The following is a 15,073-nucleotide window of genomic DNA, read 5'->3' on the forward strand; positions in this document are numbered from 1 at the left end:
TCATTCTATGCGGGTTTTCATATGTCTTGCACTGAGGGGAGGCTTCCGTCGGGCCACTCTGCCATAAAGGTCCGACTAGTGGAGGGCTGCAGTGATAGTTGACTTTGTGAAACTTTCTCCCATCTCCCTACTGCATCTGTGGAGCTCAGCCACAGCGATCTTGGGGTTTTTCTTTACCTCTCTCACCAAGGCTCTTCTCCCACGAATGCTCGGTTGGCTGGACTGCCAGGTCTAGGAAGACTTCTGGTTGTCCCAAACTTCTTCCATTTAAGGATTATGGAGGCCACTGTGCTCTTAGGAACCTTGTGTACTGCAGAAATTCTTTTGTATCCTTGGCCAGATCTGTGCCTTGCCACAATTCTGTCTCTGAGCTCCTTGGCCAGTTCCTTTGACCTCATGATTCTCATTTGGTCTGACATGCACTGTGAGCTGTGAGGTTTTATATAGACAGGTTTGTGCCTTTAAAAATCAAGTTCTATCAGTTTAATTAAACCGAGCTGGACTTCAATGAAGGAGTAGAACCATCTCAACGAGGATCACAAGGTAATGGACTGCATGTGACTTAAATATGAGGGTCTGAGCAAAAAGTCTGAATACTTATGACAATGTGATATTTCAGCTTTTCTTTTTTAATAAATGTGCAAAAATTTCTACATTTCTGGGTTTTTTTCAGCTAAAATGAACTTTTTTGAATTTACCAAATGGCTGCAATGAAACAAAGAGTGAAAAATTTAAAGGGGTTTGAACACTTTCCGTACTCACTGTATGTATTTAGCCATCCGGTAATGGACACTGGAGATTTCTTTGTCTCAGAAGTTTATGGGAAACCAGATGCCTTTTGGCTCCAATCCTACAAGTCTCTCCCAACCATCTCATGCCATTTTTAGTATTGTTGCCCTACAATGTGACCGAGAGCCCTTCAGGCTCTTTAGAAAAGTACGGTCAGGCAATTCAAACCTTTGCATCTTTTACAGCTGAACAGATTAGTTCTACACTATGAATAATTTTTGTTTAATTTATCGAAGTTTGATATTTTGACACAAAGCTTTTTCTACTCGCTAATAAGACTTCAAGCTTTTACCTGCAGGCCGTATACAGTAATCTTTGCCGCTGGTAATATGGCTTCCCAAGGCACCGCATATTATATCAGACTTTAATGAATTGACTCTAACGGTACAATACCAGACAATTTCCACAGCTGGAAACTCGTTTACAATGCATTCAATCACAGTAATAGATCAGAGGCTGTATAATCAAGGTGTGGAAAGACAAATCTGCGTTTCGACTCTCTAACAAGGAAAACCACCGCCTAGTCAATGTCAGTGAGAATATGTGTGAAAGGTAATGCATGCCTTCCAGCTTTAAAAGATCAGAAACAGAGATACATCCTGCTAGAGAAGCCCATGAGTCTTCCCACACAGTATGGTACCCCTTTCTTGGCCCCCATAGTACAGTATGATGACCCCACAGTACACAATATAATGCCCAGACAGCACCCCACATACAGTATTATGCCCCGGCTTCGCCCATAGACAGTATGATGCTCACACAGCCTCTCTCACACTGTCCTTGATTTAGCTGTAGTCAGGACATAATCTCGACCACCTGGGCAGCGGAACAGAACCTCAAGTTCATGACTGTCAGCTGGATTTGGGACAGTTTGGAGGCATAGGCAATATACTTAGAAAATTAGGAAGGGGAAAGGGAAATTTGTGCTCACCAAAATAGTCCTATAAGCCGGTCGTGCCTAGGGATCAAATGGCTGACCACCATGTGTTGCAAACATGAAGAGAGAAGGAAGATCCGGCACTGGAGACTTGATAAAATCCATGATAAGTTTTATTCACATAATTTCATGATAAAACCATAAAGGGGAAAACAGACCCCCACGCCTGACACGTTTCGAACCTTAACCAGGTTCTTCCTCAGAGACATGAAACAAAACAGTTCACAAAATGATTATAAACATTCCTAATCAGCAGAGGGACTCCACACATGTGTATAATCAAAGAGGCAGACAACTAAGCCCTCAAATCACTGGTGGAGTCACTCCCTTGCAAGAAGAAAGAAGAAAAAAAAAAGAAAAGACCTAAACAGCAATGGACAAGACATAAAATATACAAAAACATGTGCAATAATACGTATAAATGCATAAATACATAGCAACTTTCAAATGACATAAAAACAAAAAAAAAAATAAAAAAAAATCTCAGCACTCAATAGAAATACATAAGATCATTTCTATAATTTAAACCTTGCGGATATCGTGCATCAAGCGCAAGTATCCAGAAGGCTTCCCGACAGTGTAGTAAGCCTTCGGATACTTGTCGGGAAGCCTTCTGGATACTTGCGCTTGATGCACGATATCCGCAAGGTTTAAATTATAGAATTGATCTTATGTATTTCTATTGAGTGCTGAGATTTTTTTTTTTTTTTTATATATATTTTTTTTTCTTTGTTTGTTTTTTTTGTTTTTATGTCATTTGAAAGTTGCTATGTATTTATGCATATATACGTATTATTGCACATGTTTTTGTATATTTTATGTCTTGTCCATTGCTGTTTAGGTCTTTTCTTTTTTTTTTTTTTTTTTTTTTTCTTCTTTCTTCTTGCAAGGAAGTGACTCCACCAGTGATTTGAGGGCTTAGTTGTCTGCCTCTTTGATTATACACATGTGTGGAGTCCCTCTGCTGATTAGGAATGTTTATAATCATTTTGTGAACTGTTTTGTTTCATGTCTCTGAGGAAGAACCTGGTTAAGGTTCGAAACGCGTCAGGCGTGGGGGTCTGTTTTCCCCTTTATGGTTTTATCATGAAATTATGTGAATAAAACTTATCGTGGATTTTATCAAGTCTCCAGTGCCGGATCTTCCTTCTCTCTTCATATAGGCAATATACTGTGTGTGTGACCTATGTCAGTGTTTCTCAACTCCAGTCCTCAAGACCCACCATCAGGTCATGTTTTCAGGATTTCCTTAGTATTGCATAGGTGATGGAATAATTGCTTGAGCAGGTGATGAAATTATCACCTGTGCAATACTAAGGAAATCTTGAAAACTTGACCTGTTGGTGGGTCTTGAGGACTGGAGTTGAGAAACACTGACCTAGATGAATGTGGTACATGATTTTTTACCATTTTCCAAATATAATATTTACTGAACATATTGTTCTTCTGCACAGCAAATCCAAAGACTAAAATCAGTTCTTCTACATGTGCTGATTGGTAATATCGAAGACATTTGGACTTCTTGCAAGCAACATACCAATTCGTATGTCGGCTCCCAGAAAAATGAGGAGATCTCCCAGACTACCAAAGGAGTTGGCAAATCTCTTGGGCCTGGAAAGTAGAGTTTGCAAAAGATTTCTTGTACCTCAACAGCTCTTGATAAAATGGAATGAGGCACTTAGGGGGTGGATAAGGGGCACAGAGTGGGCAGAGAACTAACATAGATGATGGTCTCCTATGGAAAGCATGGTCATAGCCAAAACCTCAACTTTTCGCAGATGCTGGCTTCCAAAGCTCACCAGTGCGACCCTAATTGTACTTATGAAGCCACAAAGTTTTTTTTTCCATTTGCCAGGGGGAGAAACTTGCCACAATTCGCATTTGGGTTTTGTTTTCTCTCCTAATGGTGACATATGAAGGTCTGAGCCCATAGATCATGTTGTTGGGTTCTATATAAATTTTGTCTGTGATCTCTGTTGACTCTTTTGTATATACCGTTTACTGGGCTGTGCACAATTTTTTCCCTAAGTATTTTTTGCAGGATTTTTTTTTACTTCAATGTTAAGTTTGTGTAGATTTCACAAACAAATTCTCATCTTTATTTCCACTCTGTTGTCTTCAAAGCCTTGTTGGTAAGAAACCTTTGAAATTCTGAATTAAAATATTAAGAAAAATATTCACAGAGTCTTTTAAATGGATTGAGATGTGAATTTTGGAGAGGATCTTTTTTCCAAATCCAAGGCTAAAAACATTGTCAGTATGTGACCTACAGCACTGTTCAAACTATCGGAATCATATCAACTGGTTTCTCCATCATCTCAAAATGCAAATTTGATGGACATGTGATACTTACAGCTCTCCTGATCTGCTTCTCTTTTCCTAGACAGTGGAATTAACTAGTCAGACAGTGTATTGTCCACTATTATACTTGGCTTCTCCCGAGGTGGGGAAGATTTTGTCACAAAACTGGTCAAAGCTTTCTCCTGAAAAGATCAATAAAGAGAGTAAATCCTTTAATATCATGAACCAGGTTCACTTACAGCTAGAGTTGAGCGATACCGTCCGATACTTCAAAGTATCGGATCGGAATGGATCGGCCGATATTAAAAAAAAGTATCGGTATCGCCGATTCCGATACCGGAAGTCCCATTCAAGTCTATGGGACTTCCGGTATCGGAATAAGAAAAATCCTGTTTTTCCCTTGTACAGCCTCTCTGGGGTCTCTACGGGCCTTTCGGGGGGCTGTGCCGGCCTGCCAGGGGGTCTGTGCAGGCTCCGGTGGTCTGTGCCGGCCTGCCGGGGGGCTGTGCCGGCCTGCCAGGGGGGCTGTGCAGGCTCCGGTGGGCTGTACCGGCCTGCCGGGGGGCTGTGCCGGCCTGCCGGGGGGCTGTGCAGGCTCCGGGGGGCTGTGCCGGCCTGCCGGGGGGCTGTGCAGGCTTCGGGGGTCTGTGCAGGCATCGTCCGATGGGACTACAAGTCCCATCGGGCGATGCCTGCTACCATGACAGTGATTGACACATTAGCCAATGATGGGACAGTAGTAGTCCCATCATCCGGCTAATGTGTTGAATGTAAAAAAAAAATAAAAAAAAAAAATTACATGCTACATACATACAACATGCATACTACATACATGCTACATTCATACTACATACTACATACATGCTACATTCATACTACATATATACTACATGCAACATACATACTACATATATACTACATGCAACATACATACTACATACATACTACATGCAACATACATACTACATATATACTACATGCATGCAACATGCATACTACATATATACTACATGCTACATACATACTACATGCTACATACATACTACATATATACTACATGCATGCAACATGCATACTACATATATACTACATGCTACATACATACTACATATATGCTACATACATACTACATATATATTACATGCATGCTACATACATACTACATACATACTACATATATGCTACATACATACTACATATATACTACATGCATGCTACATACATACTACATGCTACATACATACTACATATATACTACATACATACCACATACATACTACATACATACTACATGCTACATACATACTACATATATACTACATGCATGCTACATACATACTACATGCTACATACATACTACATATACACTACATGCATACCACATACATACTACATGCATACTACATACATACTACATGCTACATACATACTACATATATACTACATGCATGCTACATACATACTACATGCTACATACATACTACATATATACTACATGCATGCTACATACATACTGCATGCTACATACATACTACATACATACTACATGCTACATACATACCACATATATACTACATACATACTACATACAATACATTCATACAATACATACATAGACATACAGTACATATAACATAGAGTAACATACTTACCAATACTTGTCACATTGTTCCCCAAAGCCATTGTCTTTTACGGAATAAATATTAACATAACAAACCACAAAAATACTCACCCACGATCCGAAGCAGTCCACGAGTGTGTCCCATGACGATCTTGGGTAGAGAACTGCAGCATCAGCTGTTGCTGCCGTTCTCTACGGGCTGCAGGAATCCAATGACGGAAGGTAGGTATCCTTCCGCACTGTATTCCTCCGCCACTTAAAAAAAAAAAAGTCCCTAGTCTCACTTTATGCCATTGCTGCGTGGGAATTTCCCACACAGCAATGGCATAAAGTGAGACTAGGGACTTTTTTTTTTTTAAGTGGCGGAGGAATACAGTGCGGAAGGATACCTACCTTCCGTCATTGGATTCCTGCAGCCCGTAGAGAACGGCAGCAACAGCTGATGCTGCAGTTCTCTACCCAAGATCGTAGTGGGACACACTCGTGGACTGCTTCGGATCGTGGGTGAGTATTTTTGTGGTTTGTTATGTTAATATTTATTCCGTAAAAGACAATGGCTTCGGGGAACAATGTGACAAGTATTGGTAAGTATGTTACTCTATGTTATATGTACTGTATGTCTATGTATGTATTGTATGAATGTATTGTATGTAGTATGTATGTAGTATATATGTGGTATGTATGTAGCATGTAGTATGTATGTAGTATGTATGTAGCATGCATGTAGCATGCAGTATGTATGTAGCATGCATGTAGTATATATGTAGTATGTATGTAGCATGTAGTATGTATGTAGCATGCATGTAGTATATATGTAGTATGTATGTAGCATGTAGTATGTATGTAGTATGTATGTAGTATGTATGTGGTATGTATGTAGTATATATGTAGTATGTATGTAGCATGTAGTATGTATGTAGCATGCATGTAGTATATATGTAGTATGTATGTAGTATATATGTAGTATGTATGTAGCATATATGTAGTATGTATGTAGTATGTATGTAGCATGCATGTAGTATATATGTAGTATGTATGTAGCATATATGTAGTATGTATGTAGCATGTAGTATATATGTAGTATGCATGTTGCATGCATGTAGTATATATGTAGTATGTATGTAGCATGTAGTATATATGTAGTATGTATGTAGCATGCATGTAGTATGTATGTAGTATGTATGTAGTATATATGTAGTATGTATGTAGCATGTAGTATGTATGTAGCATGCATGTAGTATATATGTAGTATGTATGTAGCATGCATGTAGTATATATGTAGTATGTATGTAGCATGTAGTATGTATGTAGCATGCATGTAGTATGTATGTAGTATGTATGTAGTATATATGTAGTATGTATGTAGCATGTAGTATGTATGTAGCATGCATGTAGTATGTATGTAGCATGCATGTAGTATGTATGTAGTATGTATGTAGCATGTAGTATGTATGTAGCATGTAGTATATATGTAGTATGTATGTAGTATGTATGTAGTATGTATGTAGTATATATGTGTTATGTATGTAGTATGTATGTAGTATATATGTGGTATGTATGTAGTATGTATGTAGTATGTATGTAGCATGTAGTATGTATGTAGCATGCATGTAGTATATATGTGGTATGTATGTAGTATGTATGTAGTATGTATGTAGCATGTAGTATGTATGTAGCATGTAGTATGTATGTAGCATGCATGTAGTATGTATGTAGTATTTTTTTTTTTTTTTTTTTTTTTTAACATTTAACACATTAGCCGGATGATGGGACTACTACTGTCCCATCATTGGCTAATGTGTCAATCACTGTCATGGTAGCAGGCATCGCCAGATGGGACTTGTAGTCCCATCGGACGATGCTTGCACAGACCCCCGGACATCAGCACAGCCCCCCGGCAGGCCGGCACAGCCCCCCGGCAGGCCGGTACAGACCCCCACAGGGTGCACAGACCACCGGCAGGCCGGCACAGCCCCCCGGCAGGCCGGTACAGACCCCGGGCAGTCCACACAGCCCCCCGGCAGGCCGGCACAGCCCCCCGGCAGGCCGGCAGAGACCCCAGGAGGGCCCGAAATGACGGCGCATCATGATGCGTACACACCGCGCATCATGATGACGTCAGGCTGTCAATCAACTTTGAACTTCCGATTCCGATGCCGACTTCCGATATTGAAAAAATATCGGAAGTCGGTATCGGAATTCCGATACAGCAAGTATCGGCCGATACCCGATACTTGCGGTATCGGAATGCTCAACACTACTTACAGCTGATCTATCAGATCTCCTATCTCCTAGTGCTATGGCATAAAGCTCCATAAATGCTCTACGCTGTCACCTTTGCACAACTAATACTAACAGGATTAATGCAACGCTCTGTAGGTTAGAGATGTGCTCAGGGAAAATAATTAGTGGTTGGAACAACAGGACTCACATGCTTTACCTATTAGTAGGCAGAGCAGAATGACAATAGTCTTTCACTATTAGTAAGCAGAGCAGGAGGGCTCACAGGCTCTCTTAGTGGGTGGAGCAGAAGGACTAACAGGCTTTCTTTATTAGTGAGCAGAGCAACAGGACTCACAAGTTTTCACTATTAGTGAGCAGAGCAGTAGGACTTAGTGGCTTTCTCTACTGCTGGGGAGAGCAGCAAGACTCACAAGCTTACACTACACTGTTAGTGGGTGGACCAGCAGCACTCACAAACTTACACTATTAGTGATTCGATCAGCAGGACTCATAAGCACTCTCTATTAGTGAGCAGAGCAACAAGACTTACCAGTTTTCACTAGTGGGCAAAGCAGCAGGACTCACAGGCTTTCACTAATAGTGGGTGGAGTAGCAGGACTCACAGGCTTTCAAATTAGTGAGTGGATCAGCATGACTCACAGGCTTTCACTATGAGTGGGAAAAGCTGCAGGGCTTACAGACTTTATGAGTACTGGCAGCAGGAATTGAAATAGCTTTATATTATAAGAATAAGGAATATTTTCACAGAAAATGTTATATACTTATACATTCTCAAGATCTGTATCCGCCCTCTCATCATATACTGCCTCAGATAGGAGACCTGACAAAGACACTTTAATAGCCATGCAGTACAAAAGAGACTTTTCTACATAAAATATTCCAGCAATAATTAAATACATAGGAAATACATTATCGTGCCTTGTTTTATGTACAGTGGCGACATTTTGTCAGATTTGAATATTTTTATGTTTATGATCATTTTGGTCAATTTATAAATTACAAATGTATTTATAGACTCCTTGACGGCACCGATAAAGGACGTCTATCCAAAGAAGACTGTATTCATCATCCAAAGCAGATGTCTTTACCTCAACCAGTTGATGCCAATGTTCTATTGGTTTCCTGGGATTTGCCAGCATCTCATTCCAATGTTCCCTTCCAGGCATGTCCGCGTCACCGCCCACACGACACATGCCAATAACCTCATTGTGACCTATACTGTACAAATGCAAAGAAATATAGGAATTACATCTCAATTACCTGATCAAAGACACAAACTGTGCTGACATTTCATAAAGTACAGTAGTGTTATAACCTAAAGTTAAACCTTGTTATGGTCACTTTTCTAAGTAACAAAAAAAAAAGTGTGGGAAGGGTAGAAGAAGACAGCAACACATTTTTAAGTAAGCATCAATGCTATTGGGTGGCTTAAAGACTATGAGGCTGATTCATCAAACCTTTTCCAACAGAAAAGTAGCGTAAAACCTTGGAAAAGTCACTGAATTTTAGGGCAACATAGAGTTGCACAAATATCTATCTACTTTTAGTATTTACATGCCAGTTACAATCATCTACTCCAAAATGAGTAGAGCTGGGGAGGAGCTGGGCGAGATGGAGGTTGTCTACAGCCACCAGTCCAATTGTACTGCAGAAATGTTACTCCAGTCCCTAACTGGAGTAGCATCTATGGTGAGGTGAACAGACATGCACACTGCCTCTGAGTAGATCATCCAAATTAATTAACTGGTATGTGCCTCTTAATGATTTTGTCACCTTGTACTCCAGCCAAACCAGCGTAATGAAAGTATGCACTACGAATGTCTTAATGAATCACCCCCTCCCATGTGTCCAATTTGTTGTTTTTTTAAGTAATTTTTCCTTTTATTGTCTTATGGTATTCATTGTAATTTTTCATGCCAAACTATTTAAAATGTCTCATGTGGTTGATGAAATTTGTGTAAAATAAAAGATGCTCCTTGGTTTTCTCTGTATCCTTTTTTTGCAAGTGTTTAGCACAATAAGTTTCATAAAAACGTTGCAAAATGTGCACAAACATTTTAAATGTATAGGCATTCACTCTGGTGAGAAGGGGTCATAAGCGTAAAAAATTTTAAAAAAATCAATCGATGAAATGGCCAAAATCATCTGCAAACGCCAAATCCTGCCAACATTGATTAACAAGGAAGCAAATCAAGAAAACACATAAAAAAGATTGTAAAAAAAGGTGCAGATGAAAAGACAGAATCCCTGGTGTTGAGGAGGAGCTGCTGGGATCTAGAACCTCATGAGGATGAACGAGGCACTAGTAATGAGCGAACATGCTCGGATAAGGTGTTATCTGAGCATGTTTGGGTGCTAACCGAGTACCTTCGGCGTGCCCAAAAAATATGCTTGAGTCCTCGCGTCTGCATGCCTCGCGGCTGTTCAACAGCCGCAACACATGCAAAGATTGCTACCAATCTGGCTTCATACAATCCAATATGTGGATGTATAATGGCTTGCAAAGACAGGCAACCAGAATTTTATTCTATCATCTGTTTACACAGGACAAAGAAAGAAGAGAACACTCAATTTTGATTATTGACTCGTCTAAATGGGCCTTAACTCAATGGCTGTGTGATGGGAAATAAGGGACTTGGACTTATCATTGTTCAAAAAGTGCATCGTAGGTCATTGTGTGGTCAGCAGACTACAATACTCAGGTCATCGTTTGGTGAAACTACGACGATATAAGACCAAGTCCTTACCAATCATAATCCATAACTGCAATGGTGAGGCTCACATGATCCATATTCTCATTAGGAATGTCAAACACAAGCGCCTCATTATAGGTCGGGTTCAGCGTATTCTTCTTTATAGATGTTTTCCGCTTTTTAAGCCTTCGGCCTTCGCAAATAAGAGATGCTTTCACATATGGATCTTTAAGACAAAGAGGAAAAACAAGAAAGATTATGATAACATGGTGAACTGGAGATGAGCTAAGGGTCAATGATATGAAGAATATTTCTACTTGATGGTAAGAGTTTAAAGAAATGGAGTCAGGAGAATATTGACCATTTCAGCAGATGTACATGCAAACTGATTTGTAATATTCAAAATGTATAAGTTAACGACAGTCAAAATTAATAGAATAGTGGAAGAAGAATTGTATGTGCCCAAATAACAAGATTGTGTTGAGCTTCTGTAGAGTTTTGCTTCATAAATTCCCTTAAGAAACTTTCTTTTGAAGGCACTAGTTTAAGCCTTGACCCTGCGACCATGTATGTTGTTCCCATCCTAATGGTTTGTTTTCAGTAAGAATGTTCAATTGCGTTGACGTCAGGCGATTGACTTGGCCATCGAAGAACATTCTATTACTTTTTACTTTATGAAAATTTTGCGTTGCTTTTTATTTTTTATTTTAGAGGGTTGGGAAGGGGATAAAAGAATTTTAAAAATTCTACTCACCTTGCCACTGCCCTCACCTGTCCTGTTTTACAGCTGTTCTTAGGTCCGATCTTCAGCCCATTTCTATCTGCCAGCATGTTCAGAACCTCTGCCACTGACATAACCTCACAATGTCATGACATTGCGAAGCAACGCACATCATGATGTCAGGCCTAGTCACAAGACGTCATAAGACACAGACCAGTACCAGAGGCACCAAAAATGCCAAAAGGTAGAGTTGGCCGAAACAGGACTGGATGGCAGGACAGGTGTGGTCTGGTGCAGAAGTGAATAAAGTATAAGTTACTTGCTTAATCTATGTTTTTCTATATTGTAAGTTACTCAAAGGCTGCGGAGCACAATAAAGTATAATTGATTCCCTTGGTCTGCCAAATTCGAATTTCAGCAGATTAGCTTGTCATCACTAGCAGTGACCCAGTATCATTGGCAATTATAAATGCCCATGATATAAGGCTGTTTCCACCATGTGTGAACATTGATGTGGTATGTCTTTCTTTGTTTCTTCATACTTATTCTTACCATTCTAGTTCAACTTATTCTTAATTATATAGAATTTTCCTCCAGTACTGGGCAGATGTCAAATCTGGCCTTGCTGTTCATGAGTGTTACCAGAGGCTTGCTTTCTGAACTATCTCAAAGATGTGATGTTGTCTGTGATTAATAATTGACTTTCATGATTGAAGTTTTGGAACCAATTTGCAGTCGCAACACGTTTGAAGATTGGACGTTTCCTCATATTCATCATGAGAAGACTCTCGAATAGGTGGATGTATCAGTGTCAAAGTCTGCAATCAAGAGATGCCTTCAAGAAAGTAAATCTTCCTTCCGTGCTCTCCCACGCCTTTTATTTTACTACTCCGTTTCTACTTTTTTCAAATGTCCCAAATTGTTGATAGGGCCACTTACAAATCTTCTACTATCTCTCCGCTCATGTTGGAGACTTCCAATTTTGCACTTTCAAAAACTTTTTCGAATATAATCACAAGGCTGATACATTGTCCTACATAAACTAAATCTATTCCATCGCTCCAGGAAGGAATAGGCAGGAAGAACAGGAAGAACATGAAGAATGCAGATTTGGATCATTATTATTATAAGCAAACTTTTAATCTTCAGACAAATTGTTGTGACTGAAGATTGGTAGCAATACTTCAGTGATGAAAATCAATTATTAATCACAGGCAACTTCATGTCTAGGAGATAGTTAAGAAATGTTCTTCCTACTTCCTCTAAAGCTTTCCAAGTGCTCATTGCTTAGGCCATGAAATATTTAGTGGAAGTTTGTAAAAATAATCTCAATCATACAGCCAGATTCATTCGCTTACGCAACTATAATGCAAATTGCACTTGATATAAAGACATCAATAAAAATCTAGAATATGACAGATTATCCACTCAGTGTTACAATAATGTTTTAAATCATTACTGTTTATTCGTAGGTCATTTTTGATCCAGGGTTGATCCAGAACAATATTTTATTATTTTTTTAATATGGGCCTAAAAACTAATAGGCAGTAAGTTGCTAACTACCTGCCTGTTCTATCCACTAACAAGCAGGAAGTTGCTAACTACCTGCCTGTTCTATCCAGCATCGGCACATTGAACGCTTCTACTGATGAATCTGCAGCTGAATATCAACAGGGCAGCTCTTCTTCGAGGATGCTCTGTTGACGGGGCGCAACTGTCGACATCATGCTGATTTGACAGCCGGCTCCCCGCAGTTAGGCAGCGGGAAGCCAGATGTCAATCAACTTTATGTCATCAGTCATGCCTTCTATACAGAGCATAGTGGAAGAGAAGGAGCTGCTCTGTCGACGTGACATCAGTGGAAGTTGCTGAATCGCCGGCAGGAGCGGTCTGTGACTGGCACCAGGCACATCAGGTAGGTATATAGCAGGTACCTGCTTGTTAGTTTTTAGGCCTATGGTAAAAAATAAAATAAAAAAAGTCCTGAAAAAACCCTTTAACTTAAAATTGGATCCAGTGGTATATGACAAAGCCAACCAGGCTTGGCAATGATCTTCAGTTTTCGTTCACATGTGCTATTTAATATAAATTTTCAATTTTTTTGTCTTAACTCATGAAGTAGATCGAGAAATGTCTGACAACTTAACTAGATGTAATGTAGACTTTGGTAGTTTCGGCAGCAGTATATGAGTTTTTTGCGAAATCTTTCCTGACTAGGTTGGCATGTTCTCATTTTTTCTATCAAACCACCACAATATCAGACATACCAACTATTGGAGGACAATGGAGTTTTAATTCTTATTTGCACATAAATCTCACGTTATCTCAAGACATCAACGTGGCAAACAATAGCAATACCTGAGAAGCCAGTCAGATCCATTGCCTTCAGGTTTGATGCTTTAATGATGGTGACAGTAAGGCGGCCGGCAGTCGGGAGGTAACACAGCGAAAAGTTGATTTCACCCAAGTCGGCTTTCTCCTTCAAATGCAAAACAGACCTTGAATGTTTTCTGTTTTTACAGCAATATTATTTTCAGAAGAGGGGAAATTAGGAATTGAAACGGTTCTGCAATTAAAACCAATTAAAAGAAAACTACGACACAAGGTGTAGACACTTCACCAGATGTTTCCACAGCTCAAACAACATCCTGAAGTAACTTATATACAAAGTCTATCTTTCTAGTCTTCATAATACAACCATCTTTTACTTTAGAGTCTCTTACATTATGTTGTGAACAAAGAAGATCAAAGACGTTACAATGGTTATAGACCAGCTCCAGTTTTCAGGATAAGGTGAAAATAGAGAAAAATCAACTGAGCCCGATGGTTATGACACTACTACCAACAAATCTGACCTTTTTCTTCCCAGTCTCAATCAACAGATAGTATTTAATTTTAGCACCTGGTCCTTTTGTTCTCGAGATGTTGCTGCCAGAGGTGTCTTCTCCTTTCTCCCCACAGAAAATACTTGCATACTCAGGGCTTATGGAAGAATTGAGAGGAGTAGTTGGTGAATGACATCTTTGAAATTATGTAGGACTTGTTGACTTGACGGGATCAGCCAACAGTCTAATGTGTATGAGAGAATATTGACTGTTATTGTATAGATGAAGTCAAGGGACAGAAGGATCCAGCATGTCTGATTTTTTTGACTTGCCGACTTTTTTGTTCCTCAAGAGATAAGTTGCCTGCCAGAGAAGACTGGCCTTGGCTAGCTAAAAGAGAACACAGGAAATGGAAGTCGGGAGAGAAGGCTGCAGGCTGAACGATTAGTAAAACCATTATTCAGTCGACAGCCATCTAAACCATATAAGGGGCTTTAGTTTGTCACTGATGGCCTTTCAAGGGCCCATTTATGATCAATCCAAAGTCAACAGCTATTTGCCCAGGATACTAACGAGATGAGACAAATGAATGATAAGTTATTCATACACCATAGATTATTGTTAGCCAAACAGAACAGATGTCCCTCCTGACTACGCATAAATATACACACTTGGAATGACTGATAAATTTCAGTTGGGGAAGGAGAATAAACCACTAACAGACACTTTATCTATGGAAGCAACAATGGATTGAGCATGCTGAAATCCAACATGCCTAATCTTTCATTCTTCTAGTGGCAGACATGAAGGAACTCTAATGCCCCCTTTACATTTTAGATAGCTGCCAGCTGAACGTTAGTTTGGCCGAACAATCGGCCCACAACGATAACTATCTTCCACGACTCTCTTATTGAAAGGAGCACCCTGCTTACCCTCCATCAT

At 39.6% G+C, this 15,073-nt stretch overlaps 1 protein-coding gene across 2 annotated transcripts in view; it reads right to left on the bottom strand.

Annotated features, from left to right (window-relative positions):
* The window catches only part of SYT3 (synaptotagmin 3), a 315,149-nt gene that overhangs the window by 18,362 nt on the left and 281,714 nt on the right, over window positions 1-15,073 (bottom strand). For both annotated transcript variants that reach the window (XM_073570816.1, XM_073570817.1), the window contains 4 exons: window positions 13,665-13,785; window positions 10,640-10,811; window positions 8,981-9,110; window positions 4,080-4,209 (listed from right to left, as the gene is read on the bottom strand). In XM_073570816.1, the coding sequence (XP_073426917.1) occupies window positions 4,123-4,209; window positions 8,981-9,110; window positions 10,640-10,811; window positions 13,665-13,785 (510 nt within the window). In that variant the 3' untranslated portion in view covers window positions 4,080-4,122. The remainder of the gene's footprint in view (window positions 1-4,079; window positions 4,210-8,980; window positions 9,111-10,639; window positions 10,812-13,664; window positions 13,786-15,073) is intronic.

The sequence above is a fragment of the Dendrobates tinctorius genome, unplaced genomic scaffold, assembly GCF_039654945.1.
Source record: "Dendrobates tinctorius isolate UK_male_01 unplaced genomic scaffold, ASM3965494v1 ptg000028l, whole genome shotgun sequence".
Taxonomy (NCBI): domain Eukaryota; kingdom Metazoa; phylum Chordata; class Amphibia; order Anura; family Dendrobatidae; genus Dendrobates; species Dendrobates tinctorius.